Source organism: Chelmon rostratus, chromosome 5, assembly GCF_017976325.1.
Source record: "Chelmon rostratus isolate fCheRos1 chromosome 5, fCheRos1.pri, whole genome shotgun sequence".
In the NCBI taxonomy this organism is placed as follows: Eukaryota; Metazoa; Chordata; class Actinopteri; order Chaetodontiformes; family Chaetodontidae; genus Chelmon; species Chelmon rostratus.
Window position 1 is genome coordinate 5,947,691 of NC_055662.1, and position 13,762 is coordinate 5,961,452.

The 13,762-nt window shown below is 41.0% G+C and overlaps 1 protein-coding gene across 1 annotated transcript in view; it reads right to left on the reverse strand.

Annotated features, from left to right (window-relative positions):
• The window catches only part of LOC121606182 (citron rho-interacting kinase), a 35,934-nt gene extending 32,901 nt beyond the window's left edge, over positions 1-3,033 (reverse strand). The window contains exons 1-3 of the mRNA XM_041936368.1: positions 3,025-3,033; positions 1,260-1,403; positions 604-723 (exon numbers count right to left, since the gene is read on the reverse strand). Coding sequence (XP_041792302.1) covers positions 604-723; positions 1,260-1,403; positions 3,025-3,033 — 273 coding nt within the window. The remainder of the gene's footprint in view (positions 1-603; positions 724-1,259; positions 1,404-3,024) is intronic.
• Positions 3,034-13,762: the final 10,729 nt, after the last annotated feature.

The following is a 13,762-nucleotide window of genomic DNA, read 5'->3' on the forward strand; positions in this document are numbered from 1 at the left end:
AATTTATTCTGAAGTCAGTCTCTGTGAAACCCTTCTCAATCAAAAACTGTAACTGACCTGCATCTTTATATTGTATATTGCTGTTGTAAAAAGGTTCAATGACTCAAAAACAACAACAATTCACATAAATATGGTACTGCAACATGAGGCATTTCTGATGCTAAACAGGTGTGTAATGTTATACTGACCGCACCCCTACAGAGAGCGTTATGGTTCCAACATCATGTGCCTGTCTAATTAGCACACCCCACACTCAGCATGGTGGCTTGACCTGCTCCATCTGACTGCCAGTATGAAATACTCTTAAACTGTTTCTGTTCTGAAATTCCTCTGAAATTTCCGCTTCATGTGTTACATACTGTACATTACAGTACAGTCAAATATCCATCAAAGTGAACAAGTTCAAATTAAAACAAAAGAAATTCTGCCACTAAGGAGAAATCATCTCATTTGTTCTCTGTCCACAACAAACTGTTTCATGAATCGTACAATGGACAAAACTTCAATGAAATCTTAATTGATTGGAGTTTGATCAGTGGTTTGAGTTAACAGTATATATCTCAAAACCCACTGGCCTACCAAGATGACACAACGCCGTCCTACCTGCTCTTTGATTTCTTGCAGCTTGTTGCTCTGCTCCCGGATGTCATGCAGGAGCTGCAGAGCTTTATCATCCTCCTGTGACACCTCCATACGAGCCTGTTCCAAGCTGCGCTTTAGACTCTGAAACCAAGACACACACATAATTCTGTCAGTTGTTTTAAATGGTTTTAAACAGGCGATTTCTGTCTTGGTTGTGTTTACACAAAAACATTTTGATGGCATTGCATTTTTACAGATAGATGTGCAAGTGGAAAAGTCTGCATTGTTCCATTAGCTGACTGCCGATTCCACTTTTTTAATCATTCATCATTCTGCGCTGCTGAATTGGATGGTGTTAAACCAAGAGGTGTTTTTAATATGTCATCCATCCGAATTGTATCAAAAAGCTTCCTGTAATCCTGAAAATACACTGAATCCATAGCAGTCAAATAACTATAACCACAGCTTGCCTAACCCTTACCCTAACCTTAACCTAAACCCGACCTTACCCTCACTGTAACCCAGGTCTTCACCTTAAAATTTAATGATTAACATTTTGGGAACAAGCATTTTGTCCCCAAAAGGAAGGCAAGGCCCCACAATGTGACTGTGTAATGCATGTAGATGAATAATACATGTCCATACACACGTAAACAGTCCATGTGGTGGTAACTCACACTGCATTCTGTAATGTAGGTTGCCAGGTCCTGTTCCAGGATGGTCCTCTGGGTCTCCGAGGCCTTCAACTCTATATCCTTCTGCTGCAACACTGACTCAAGGTCAGACATCTTCCTCTGGACGAGTGAGATTTCCTGCTCAACCTGGAAACAAGAACAAAGCATGGACCTAACTTTTCTCTGTCAGTTTAGTATCATGTCATGAATATCTGGGGCCCATGTGATGGGAGTAAGATTTTGTACAGCGTCCCTTCAGAATAGTTGTGTTAAGGATACGTTCTGATATCTACTGTCTAAAATATCAACAACAATACATTTGCAATGTCTGTGTGTGTGTGAGTGTGTGTGAGTGTGTGTGTGTGTGTGTGTGTGTGTGTGTGTGCAAGGCTGGACTTTGGTGGCACATGTCATTGGTAGCGATTGATGATCCAATTAGATGTGCCATTACAGCATTACAGGGCCTGAGGAGCACTAGAAACCAGAGCAACAGCAGGGCTTGTTGCACAGCCACAGACACACAGTCACAGCACTCTGCGTATGGTGACACTAACAGGGTCAGAATGCAGATACATGCGCCACAGCATGGGGCTGAAGCCAGTAAAAAGAAAGGGGTTGTACTGGAATCCAACCTTACCACAAAGAATCACTAGATACTTATCAAAGAGTTCCAACTTTTAATACAATTAAGAGACAGATCAAAACATGTTATATAATGACCTGATTAATTAATATAGATTAATGATGGATTACAATACCATTAAGCAGAAATCTCACCAATCACATCAGCAAACTTTGGGCTTTTTAGATCCTAAATGGTGCTTTATGGTGGAGGTGGTGATGTGGTTCAGCTATTGTTGTCAAATCTATATTTCCCTAAATAGAGTATTCCCTGTTTTGAAAGTTGCTTCATACTTTACTGCATGCTGCTGGGTGGAACATACTGAGCCACATGCTAATTTTACTTTCAGTATTCTTTTTACAATTACTAGATCAAACAGTGAGTTAATATATAATGTTTGCATGTCACTACCAGCCAGTAGGGCTTATGCACCTAAGGATCACTTTCATCATGGGAGTAAACATGTCTAACTGTAAAATAAAATGGTAATCAATGTGACATTATTAAACAAAAGGGACAAAGACTGTTTTTTTTTCCATCTCTAGCAGAAATCATTATTTTTGTAAAAAGCACAGTTTATAAAGCATAAAATATTGTTCATGGAGGGCAAAGACCAATAACATTTGATAATGGAGTTGTGGGAGGAGATGCTCTCCATAACAGTGCAAAACCATGTCCAACTCATCACTAATGCGTTGAGTCACAAATAATATTAATTAACTTTGTTTTTTTAAGTGTTTCATCGTTTTGATGAACCTAGTTCCACCTCAGTACCTCATGCTGTTTCATTACTTTGATGTACTTTCACTTGCAATTTCACCCCATGTGTTAAAAAGAACCATAAGTTGTACTGTGTTCAATCACACACCCATGAGTGACTGCGTTTTATAAAGTGCAGCCTGTACAGCTGTAACAGATTCACGGCAGAAGGACGGCCACATTTTTGCAAATAGTCAGAGAGTGATGTGGAATACTAACAACACACACCCACACACACACACACACGCGCGCACACACACACACACACGCGCACACACACACACACACATACACACCAGTTCAGCTACAGTGTAAAGGCAAACTGACAAACAGATGGCTAATTTAGCTCATTCTGGAAACAAACTCTTACCATGTGAAGAGTAATACCTGTGACATGTGTCCGGCAATTCTGGCTGTTTTGTGTTTTTTAATGAGGCTTTTCCAAAGGAGACGGCGTTATCTAGAGATGTTGATGGATGTAGTCACTAATCTGTAGGAGAGGAGAGCGTGAAGAGAGGAAGGGAGAAAGGGAATAGGGAGAGAAACATGACAGTAAACAGTCTGAATGCACAGCCTCTCTTAAACACTCAGAGCTGATTCAATGCTCTTATGTAAAACACTTGCCTTTTATAATCACACTGTATAGATGGCTTTTTCAGTCTGCCAATTGAAATAATTTCTCTTCCATATGTGGTCTGACGCACATATAGTTACAGCACACTATCAGGTTCATGTATCTAAATGTTTAAGTAAAGCAGGGAAGATATCAAGCCCTAGATCACAGATGTGTGTACTGCAATCAAAACTAGACGTATTCATGTTCATTACAAATAGCTAATTTAGCAAATTTGGTCATATTAAAAATATTTAAAACCAAACTGTAATACTGGCTCTAATACTAAGGACAGCAATGAGCAATCAAACACTGAAGACTTGAGAAATTCACATAGCACATAGACGGCTAGTAACCTTGCATTCTAACACTTTCCCATTTAAACAGTCACATGATCACAGAGATAACTAGCAGATATATGTTGTTCACAGCTTAGGTATTCAGTGTTTATACCACAGGAGATACTGTATCGACCAAATACGCACTCATATTCTAGCTTAAGAGACTATAAATAGCCTGCTCGTGTTCACACAACAGCCTCTTTTACCACCACTGGATATATTTGGCAGCTTTTGTGATCAAGAGGCAGGCAGAAGAATGAGCGACAGAGGAAGAATGTCTATTAAAAGCAGAGGCTCACCTCCCACTCTTCCCTACAGTGACATGCTCAACTAAATCTCAGCTAACATGTGGACTCTTGCTATGTGTTTTTACTCCTGCATTTCTATTGTCTGTTTCAGTATTTCAGCTCTATTGTATATGTTGTCTCTCACCAGGAGGATGTAACCATTACATCATTGCTGCCCAGAAGGCAGGATGCAGTTGTATGTGAGCTAAAAAACAAAACTATGCAGACGCTGCATTGCATTACGACTCTGGTGCTTACTAACATTTCCCCCAGATATGTGACTAATGCAGTCCTTATGCTTCAGGGGTCATTTGGGGGTGTGTTGTTCAGTGACACAGCAGGCCGCACAGCATGTACCCAAGCTGCATCAGAATACCGATGCAGTCGTCCAGTTTCCTTGGCATGGCATGATGCAGGAGCAGGTGGCTTGTAATGAGTGACGATGGCATGAGCGAAGCGTTAGCTGAGGTGAGCTTGCTCTGGCACTTGCTGATCTTCAGCCTTTCAGCATTTTACAAGATGAGATGTGAAAATGTCCTGTTTGTATTCATCACTCTGAACCCAGGTGGCAAAGTAATTGGAGAAACCATGTTAACCTTGCAGGTGGAATCCCCTCACCATTAGAGTTGCATATTTCTTAACAATGTGGAGAACTTCAACAGCCAGCCAGTGGTAAAGTTGGTGGTTACAGGGTGCCATCCTACCATGAGGCACCAGATGGGACTCAGATCTGGCTCTCTTCCTTCTAGACTCAAGTGCTAGCTGACTGCCCATAATGAGCTGAGCTAACAGACTGTGCAGCTGGGCTCCTCCTCTGCAATAATTAAGCTCACTGAAAGCCGTTGCTAATATCTATACTTTTAAAAAGCTCATTACAACTACAGCAAAGACAGTTTGACCGCTGAGGTGGTCTATCTGTGTTTGCAGAGTCCACATTCTTGTTACTGAAACCTAATGTTCACATACGCTCCAGTCAAGAAAACAGCCTTACATTTTTGATGCCTTTACAGTCCGTGCAACAGTTTCAATTACAGTGCCTGCAATCAGAAATGTTCCACAAATACCGCTTTTTTATGAGAGCTCATCAGCAACATGTTCCTCAGTAACATTCACTGAGGAACACTGGCTTCCAACTCAGTCGAGGAGCTCTTTTTTGTGGGTTGAATAATGTGTGCTGGGCTGTGAGTCAGAGTTGTTGAAGAGGAGGAGAGTGGATAGAGGTTGCATCCCAGTCATGGTGTTGCTCTACATTCAGTCTGCAGGGTGATCAGGGGCCAGTGCTACTGTATGGGCTGTAGGCAGCGGTGAATCACAGACCTGTTGCAACACTGTAGTGGCACAGATTCTCCTCTAAAAACAAGCTCACAGTCTTTCTCCCATATCTACTCCCCTCTAGTTTGATCTTTGAGTCCATCCTCTCCACATACAGTGTACTAATAGACATTTTATGCCTATTGTCATGACAACAGATTAGTAATACCACAGTCATGCAAGGAAGATTGAGGGCTTCAGGCTTCTGCCATTGCAGCAGCTCTCTGATTCAAATGTGGTTTTCTAGTTCCATAGTTTGCTGCTAAACACCACAGGCTTTGAAGATTAACCCGGGCCAATCTGTAAATGCAGCCTCATCCATAGCATCTGTGTTTGATATTACAAGGTGCATAATAGGCCTAGTGCATTTGCATTGGTTAGCACAATTCATGCATGACAGTATCTGAATGCATTTGAATATATTTCAATAGTTTTTAACATTATTTTTAGAGTAGTAAGAAGAGCAAACAATGTACAGTTTACACAGAGGTAACTACTGACTTGAAGGTGCTACAAGTGATACTGGACATTGTTCTCCAATAACAACATGCAAAGGGAAACATTAACACTGGTCAGAAACTGCTGACTTATTAAAGGTTGAACAGGGGACAGACAACTGCACAGTTCCCAAGCAGCCAGCTGTAGGAAGATGCAACAGAAGGGATGTAAACCCAGTCAACCAGCGCTATTAGCCTTTACTCACTAATAGGTTGATATCATACCTCAACTCCCCAGTGACAAGGCGGTTGCATGGTCATTGTCCTACATGACAAGGCAGGTTAAATACTATCACTGGGGCCACAAAAGCTACAGACCTACACACCTCAATGCTCTGGTGGTCAAGTTAACTGAATATTACAATCTATAAAAGTGCGCTGAGCACTTGGGAAAGCACTTCAAAAATCTCATCCATCATTATATCACAAATCCAAATGACAAAGAGGATCAGTGTGGGCTTCTAAAGGAGGCTTTTGGGAAAATGACACTTGAGGATATGGAGCACTAGCACTCTCTCTCTCTCTCATCACAGCTCACATTAGCATTGACGGATCTGCTCTGCAGAGAGCTTGTTTCTTTTTGACTACACACAGGTGTCGCGCATTTCCTCTGTTCCATCTCACACCAATTTGCTCTGCATCCACAAACAGGTAAACACAGATTAAAATAAACACAGACAGATGTGACTGTGCAGTCCTCCTGCCAAAACTTTTAACCATTTACATAATGAATACAGTCTACATATTCATACAACTTATAAACTACACTCCGTGTTAGCATGAATCAAGTTATCCGGATGCTATACATAATACTACTTGATATGCTAAATACTCTGATCATCTATCTCTCCATCCATGTTTCTATAACTTTCTCTGTCTCCCCCATAGATGTCATCAATATTCTGTTTTGTTCTGCCTGAAAAGTCCTGTCAGTACTGTAATTTATGATCCAATTGAATGTGTGCCAGAAAGAAGCAGCAAGCTTCCTTCACCTCTCCTCTACCCTTGGCAAAACCTGCTGTTACCATAGAGATACTTTCCTCCAACCACAGTCTTCATCTTGTTATACTTTTTCCAGCTGACTTTGTAATTTCAGCTTTCTTTCTGGACTGAAACTACAGCACCTCATCAGCTGGAAGCTTAACGTGAGTTGAGATCCTTTGGAAAATCCATGTATAAAAGACATTCAGATAAACTCTGTCTCAAAACTTCCTCAGTCTTGGTATAGATTGATCAGATTTCTGAAAAAAGCATGCAGTGGTCTCATTATGACCATATACAAACAGTGCAGAGTTTGAACACCACCCCAGGGGGTGATAGCCATCTGTATGAGTGTATGCTACAGTAAGCACAGCGATGGAGGGAGATGGGCAAACAAAGACACAGCATTTCAGTGTCGTGACCAACAACAGCGCTCACTCCTGATTGACAAGATACAGCTGCTGCAAAGCTCGGTACAACCGATGCCATCTCATCGATCCATAAATCCTCTGCTAGTGTCAGTCAATCAATCAATCAGTCAGGTAATAGTTCCAACATGCTGAGATGGGGAAAATAACAATGCACTGTAGCAGTTCAGAGCTGTAAAGCAAGGATCCTGGCTTCATTCTTTCCCCGACAAAGTCATCACCCTCACCCCTTCCGTATCTTTGACAGGAGCAGTAATGCAAGTAAAATAGTACAGCACTTACTCGGAGACTGCTACGGCTGATTTTTCCCACGAACCTCCTTAGACGCGGCACCACCTCGTCCAGTAAGCCCGGTCATGTGGGGTCTCCCTCGGAAGCCACCAGCCAGAATGAGAGCTACGCTGGTTCATCAAATTCGGGGATGTCATCCTCACTGGGGAGAGAGCGGAGCCGAGGGGAGAGAGAGATGTGCTGTGGCAGGGCAGAAAGCTGTGAGGCAGTGAGAGCGACTGGAGATTACTGCTAACAGCGAGATAGAGCGCAGGAGAGAGGGAGGGAGTGGAGGACTACAGAGAAATGGCATTGTAGAGTAATGCAGCAGACCGGTGATCACATACTGTAGAGAGTGAGAGGAAGCTCTCAGCCTCTCTCTCTTCTCTGTCAATCGCTCACCCTTACCACCCCCCGACTCTTTCCTCCTCTCCCCGTACTGCAGCAGCCATCACTAATCACACTAATGTATGCAGCTTGACACGCGATAACAGTCAGCTCCCGACAGTTGCAAACTACTGTTCATTCATGTCAGTTACTACAGACTCCTTAAATTATGCAGCTCATCAGTGACCAAACACAATGACCCCCTGCTAAACTCCTCTAAGTGAGCAGAAGCAGTGCAGCCTAATAACTGGCAGAGCAAGGATGTTATTGCAGCAGGATTCTGTTTTCATCTGCAAGTAAACAAGAACAATTAAAACAAGATGCAGGTTCTTGCTTGAAGAAAGAAGCCAGTATAGATATAACATATTGAATTTTTCATAAATAGCACTGCACCCTCAACTGAATAAGGCTGCTCGAAAACTCAATTTATTATAAGGTTTTCAGCAAAAGGGGCACAATTTATTCATTTTATAGCAATGAATAAAACAATACTTCAAAATATTGCCTGTTTGATTTATAACAGGATTCATGAAATTCTTCATCATTCTATCTGTGATTATAACATTTAACATTTTCTCAAAGGCTACAATTATGAACCTTTGACTCAATCACACGTTTCACTTTCACCGAACGTACACAGATAAATATGTAACAAAGCACATTCAGGTATTATTGTACCAGAGGTAACAGCAATACAGTACATGTCACGTCACAACCTAACAAGGTCCCCAGTGTCTGACACACTAATTCAGCCTCACCTCAGTTTTCTTCTTTTTATGCTAATGTAAGCCAAGTGACACGTCACTGTGATACTGACTTGCAAACTACACACACACACACACACACAGTGACAGATTACACACACAGTAACAGATGGTCGAACCTAACCTGGCAAGCAGCACTATATCAGCGCAACAGAAGGGACAAAATGCTCAGAAGGTGAAAGCACACTACTGTACAATCAATGAGTGTTACAGTAATCCCTGGCAGACGGAGAACAAGGCCAGTACTCACTTATACTTCTCACTGGTTTTTAATTAGACATGTCATGCCAGTGGTAGTAATGAAGGCATGTCAAAACCCTGGCTTAGTTGAATAGCAAAAGTGTATATGTACCTAGGGCAAGGCCAGCGTACTCCCATATGCTGAACTGGAATCAGTTCACATCTCCACTATCTCTGTCTCTGCACATGCTCCTTACTGTCAGGATTTGATTGAATTTGTTTTTTGCTTCTTGAATCCAATGTTTTTAATGATGTTTTTTTTTTTTTTTTAGCATACTTGCTTCAGGCTTCTTTGATTGTTGATTGTTGTTGTAATCTGGAGAGAAATCTGCATCTGGACGAACACTTATCCAGGAAGAGCCTGCAATTAAAAACACTCTCCCACATAGACCCAGGACGAGGTCATCACCTGCAGCAACAGCATATCTGTGGAAAGCTTTTCAAAGTGACACTTATGCAAGCTAGTATCTGTGCAAGAGAAAAGCGAAGAATTCAGAGAGAAGTCTTCTCATCAATCCTTGAATATGCTTGAGGGAAAATGTGTAATGATTCATGAATACAACTTACATTTAGCTTATGTCATTACCTTACGCACTGTGTTGTTGGAGGTATGTGACTTCCCTCAGCCTGACAAGTTTAAAACCTTTACAGCTACTGTACAGCCTGGTGTGGTAAACAACATAACTGTGCATTTATAGTAAATGCAACGGTAGAAGCAGGCCCACTGTGACAGGCTACTGCTCCTAAGATAAAAACAATCTCTTTAAAGCGTGCATGTATTTTCCTATGCCACATTAGCTCACGTGTGAAGGCAATAAAGTTAAACCATTAAGAACATTTTATATACATTTATTTGATTTGCAATCTTAGTGATTGAGATTTACGGTTATCAGTGTGAAAAAGGGTTGCATTTTCACAGTGATTTGGAGTACTGGGTTGAAGCAGAGGCATCATACTGATGTTACCTAGCAACAAGGTACTGTATGTCTCTAAAGCCAATCCCAGCTTATTTCTGAAGTAAAGATGGAAAATTACAATCCTTTTACTGGGTATTTTCACTCGGATGTCACTGTAATTTACTGTAAGCAATTACTTCCGAATCACTTCAGATTCTGCTGACAATCCAAATCTTTCTACACTGTGCTAGCATAGCATTGTTAATTTCAGTTAATTTTAATTTTAAAAAGTAGCATACACCAAATGATATAGCAATGGCAGAAACTGTCAACAGGGGGACACTCCAATAATCAGAGAGAGCAGTTACACTTCAGCAGGTGCCATGAGCCTTCCAAGTCATCTGGAAGAAGTACCAGTGTAAAAACACTGCCATCCACTGGCATAACATTGAAATAGCTACATCGCTGTTTCTTGTGCGGTCTGTCATGTTGGTATGAGGTTAGGGCTATCAGAGAGAAATACTGCAATCTAGAGGTTTGAAGAGCCTGGTTTTGTTACATAACAAGCAGCCAAACCTAGCATTAGTTGAAAAAAGGCAGAGTCAGGCCTGTATGACTAAGGGTTGATGTTACATAAGCATAGAACAGTAAGTACCGGGAGGACTCTGCTCCTGGTACTCGCTGTAAACTGTCACTATTAAAGGAGCTAGATTCAATTTTAAGGCTGTTCACTCATTTGGTAATTCACACAACTACCACAATATGGAAAGGAGATGGTATGTGCCCTGTGTAGATTTTGATGTTGTTGACAATCCGTCACAGATGGTTATTTATATGCTCTCTGAGGGAATTAGCTGTTAATACTGGAGCTCTGTAAACTGAGCTACAATTGTATGACCGCAGATATTTTTAAAAGATTACTTATATTTTCAAATCCTTTCCCTTACGTCTGCTTATCAAAACAAATCTTATAACTGGCAATCATTAACACAATTACTGAGCAGCAGTTTTATAGCACTAATCATTGTAACACATCAATCCCACAATAGTTTTCAGATCTGATCTGTGCAGTTCTTTCAAGCAGTGCAGGCAGTTGATTGTTTACCCATAATTTTATGTAATGTGAATGTAATATAATTTTTTTACTATAGAGGGAGCCACAGTTTATAATAAAGAGAAATGAGGGCCGGTTTCTGAGGTTTATCTCCATCCAAAGAGGCAAAGCAACGTGCTAGACTAAAGTCTATTTATTAACCCTCCGGACTATAAGCTTCATGCAATCCTTAGTTTCTTCTCCTAGGATGACAAAAAAAATGTTCCTTATCTACAAAAAAAAAACATGTAGCATTATATATTGCTGTGCTCAGCATGTCACAATGTTTTAACAGTGAACACATTTGTATGCTCTGTGACGGGATTATTACTGTGTTGAATGGCTGTGTTGTAACAGTAACTGTACATAAACATTGTTTGTGACAGAAACTTTAATAACTGTAAATGCACTGTAAATGTCACTGCACTGACTGATCAGGCTGTAATACAGTCTGTAATTCTATTTACAGTGTAGAGGCTGTTGCTGCCATTTCCATGTATTTGCAATAAACTCAACACCAGCAGCATCACACTAATAAGGATAATTTAGGCTGCTAAATTCATTCAGCTTAGTACTTTATTCAAGCAGTGCGGTTTAATGTGCTTTGAGGAAATCACCCATTATCTACTGTGTGGCCCCCATGGCCCCTGGAGCTAGGGACAGTGGACAAGCAGGCTGTGACCCACTTCTTTTGTGCCTTCATTTTATCAGTTCAAGAGGCTTTGTTTGTAATCATTCATCACCAATGCCCCACCCCCAACATCCTAGTTCCATCTATAACCATTCATCCCCGACTCACACACATCAATACACATAAATACACACATTCTGCTGTGGCTTTTACTTCATATGTTAATTCCTTAACCTTTAACCTCAAATCACATTTATCTAAACCTAATCCTGACTGTAATCCTGACCTTTAATTCATGCCCTGACACTAAATTAGTCTCTGAAGGTAGTTAGCTAGCGCTCACTTTACTCCCTCTGTGTAAAACATCTTAATTTCTTTTAACTAAATGCTACCACCTTCATCTTTGGAATAGAAAAATATATTTGTCTTTTTCAAATTAGCCTGGGGTAGTACAATTTATGGCTGATGGCCTGTGAAGATGAGGCATAACTAAGAGGCCAGTGTGACATTTCTCTTCATATGAAGTCATATACAGCTGCCATGGATGCAAACAAATTACATTTCCATTAGACCTGTTTAGCAATTTTACATATTTGCATTAATTTAATTAGGTTCTGTCACATGATAAATAAATAACCTACTAACTAAATACTATGACCTAAATGTAGACAAAACACAAAAAACAAGAATATAAAAAAAAATAAAAAATAAAATAGAGTATTTGGTATAGCCTACTACATACATTAAATACCCCAGTACAATGATGGAAATGTCCTGCATTCATAGGTCACTTAAGTAAAAGCACTCGAGTATTATAAGCAAATTGTATCAAAAGTAAATGTAGGCTACTCATTACTTAAAATGCTCCCCTTCAGTGTTCAGTATGTTCCTCTGCAATGTAATGACTCAGCATAAAATGGAAATACTCAAGTAGAAGTAGTTTGTAGCACAGTACCCCACTGGAGCACTGTTAAGTAAATAATAAACACAGTATAACAATGATAAAAAAAAAAAAATTAAGCACAAAAGTGAGGCGGCAGTTTTAACATTGGCTCACAAAAAGACAACAGTTTGCACTGACTCAGCTGCTCACACTACGCTGACAATAACAGTTTATCGAAGTCTCTAAAAACTAATGCTGGCTAGCCTGAAGGCTAACCTTATATTAGCTAGTTAAGTCTTGGTAGGTATGTTAGCATGCTAGCTACAAGTTAGCTTAATGTTAAGCTAGCTGTTCTGACCTAGCTATCTGAGCGCCTGTGCTGCTTGTATTATGTAACTGGCGACTGTACCCATCCCCATTAAGTAACATTTCTATTCAAGTAGACTATTATTTACTGAAAATGGAATTTAATTACCTTGCTGGCTGTAGCCTCATTTGCATTTGTGCTACATTTTGAACAGAAAAGAGTGCGCACCATTAAAGCAGGCTTCTGCAGTAAGGTTTATCATTGGTCAGACAAAATGTAAATATTAATTGCGACGGTTGCAGAGTGAAAAGTGTCACATTAGCTTTTCTATTGGTAATGAAAGAGAAACATTATAGGGATTACAGTTTGACTTTGCAGTTTAATAAAACTAAAAATATTTATTTAATATATCAAATTACCCTCATAATAAAATTCAAATTATTTGTTTTTGTCTTCTTTTGGTTTTAAGCTCCAGTGTATGTAAAATGTAAATTTGGGGATTTTCCAACCATCACAAGTTCTTCTGGCTTTAGCACTTCCGGCGATGGCTGGTGCAGCACTTCAGGTAACATTCTGTTCTCATTTCTTCACGTGCTCGTCTGCTGGATGGCACAGATGTGTGTAAGAAGCACCAAAATATGGCGCTATCCTTTTCAGCCAATGGGCTGGCCGTTTGTAACAGGTCGCAGCTGGCGTCACTACCGTGGCGCGAACGCGCATTTAAGACTGGAAAGAGGTTGAGAAGGCATCGGGATCGCGCTCATCTGTTTGGCTGGCAAATGCCTCCGGTGTAACAGGCCGATCGTTATGGGGGACCCAGGACCCCGAGACGGGACGGACCATGACCGACCGACCGCTGCGCAGAGATCATCAAGGCGGTTTATTCCGGGATAAAAACATTTTGTGTGTCCAGTAACAAACAGCCAGTCCGTAAGCTGCAGAGGAGGCGGTGTTTGCCGGGATTCAATCAGAGCCGGAGTCGCGGCTGGTAGGTTAACGAGGAGAGAGGGTCGTGAGGAAACTGGTAAGACAGCAGTTCACAATCTAACCGGATCCAGCTCGGAATTGCGAGAATGATGGATGAATTGTCGATTACGAGCCGGTCCGGTCAGCCCAACCCTGTCGGAGCAGGGTGGGTTCATCCGGAGTGAAATCAGTCGGCGCTTATCTGTTGGCTTCTCCTCCGCCGGGCGGCG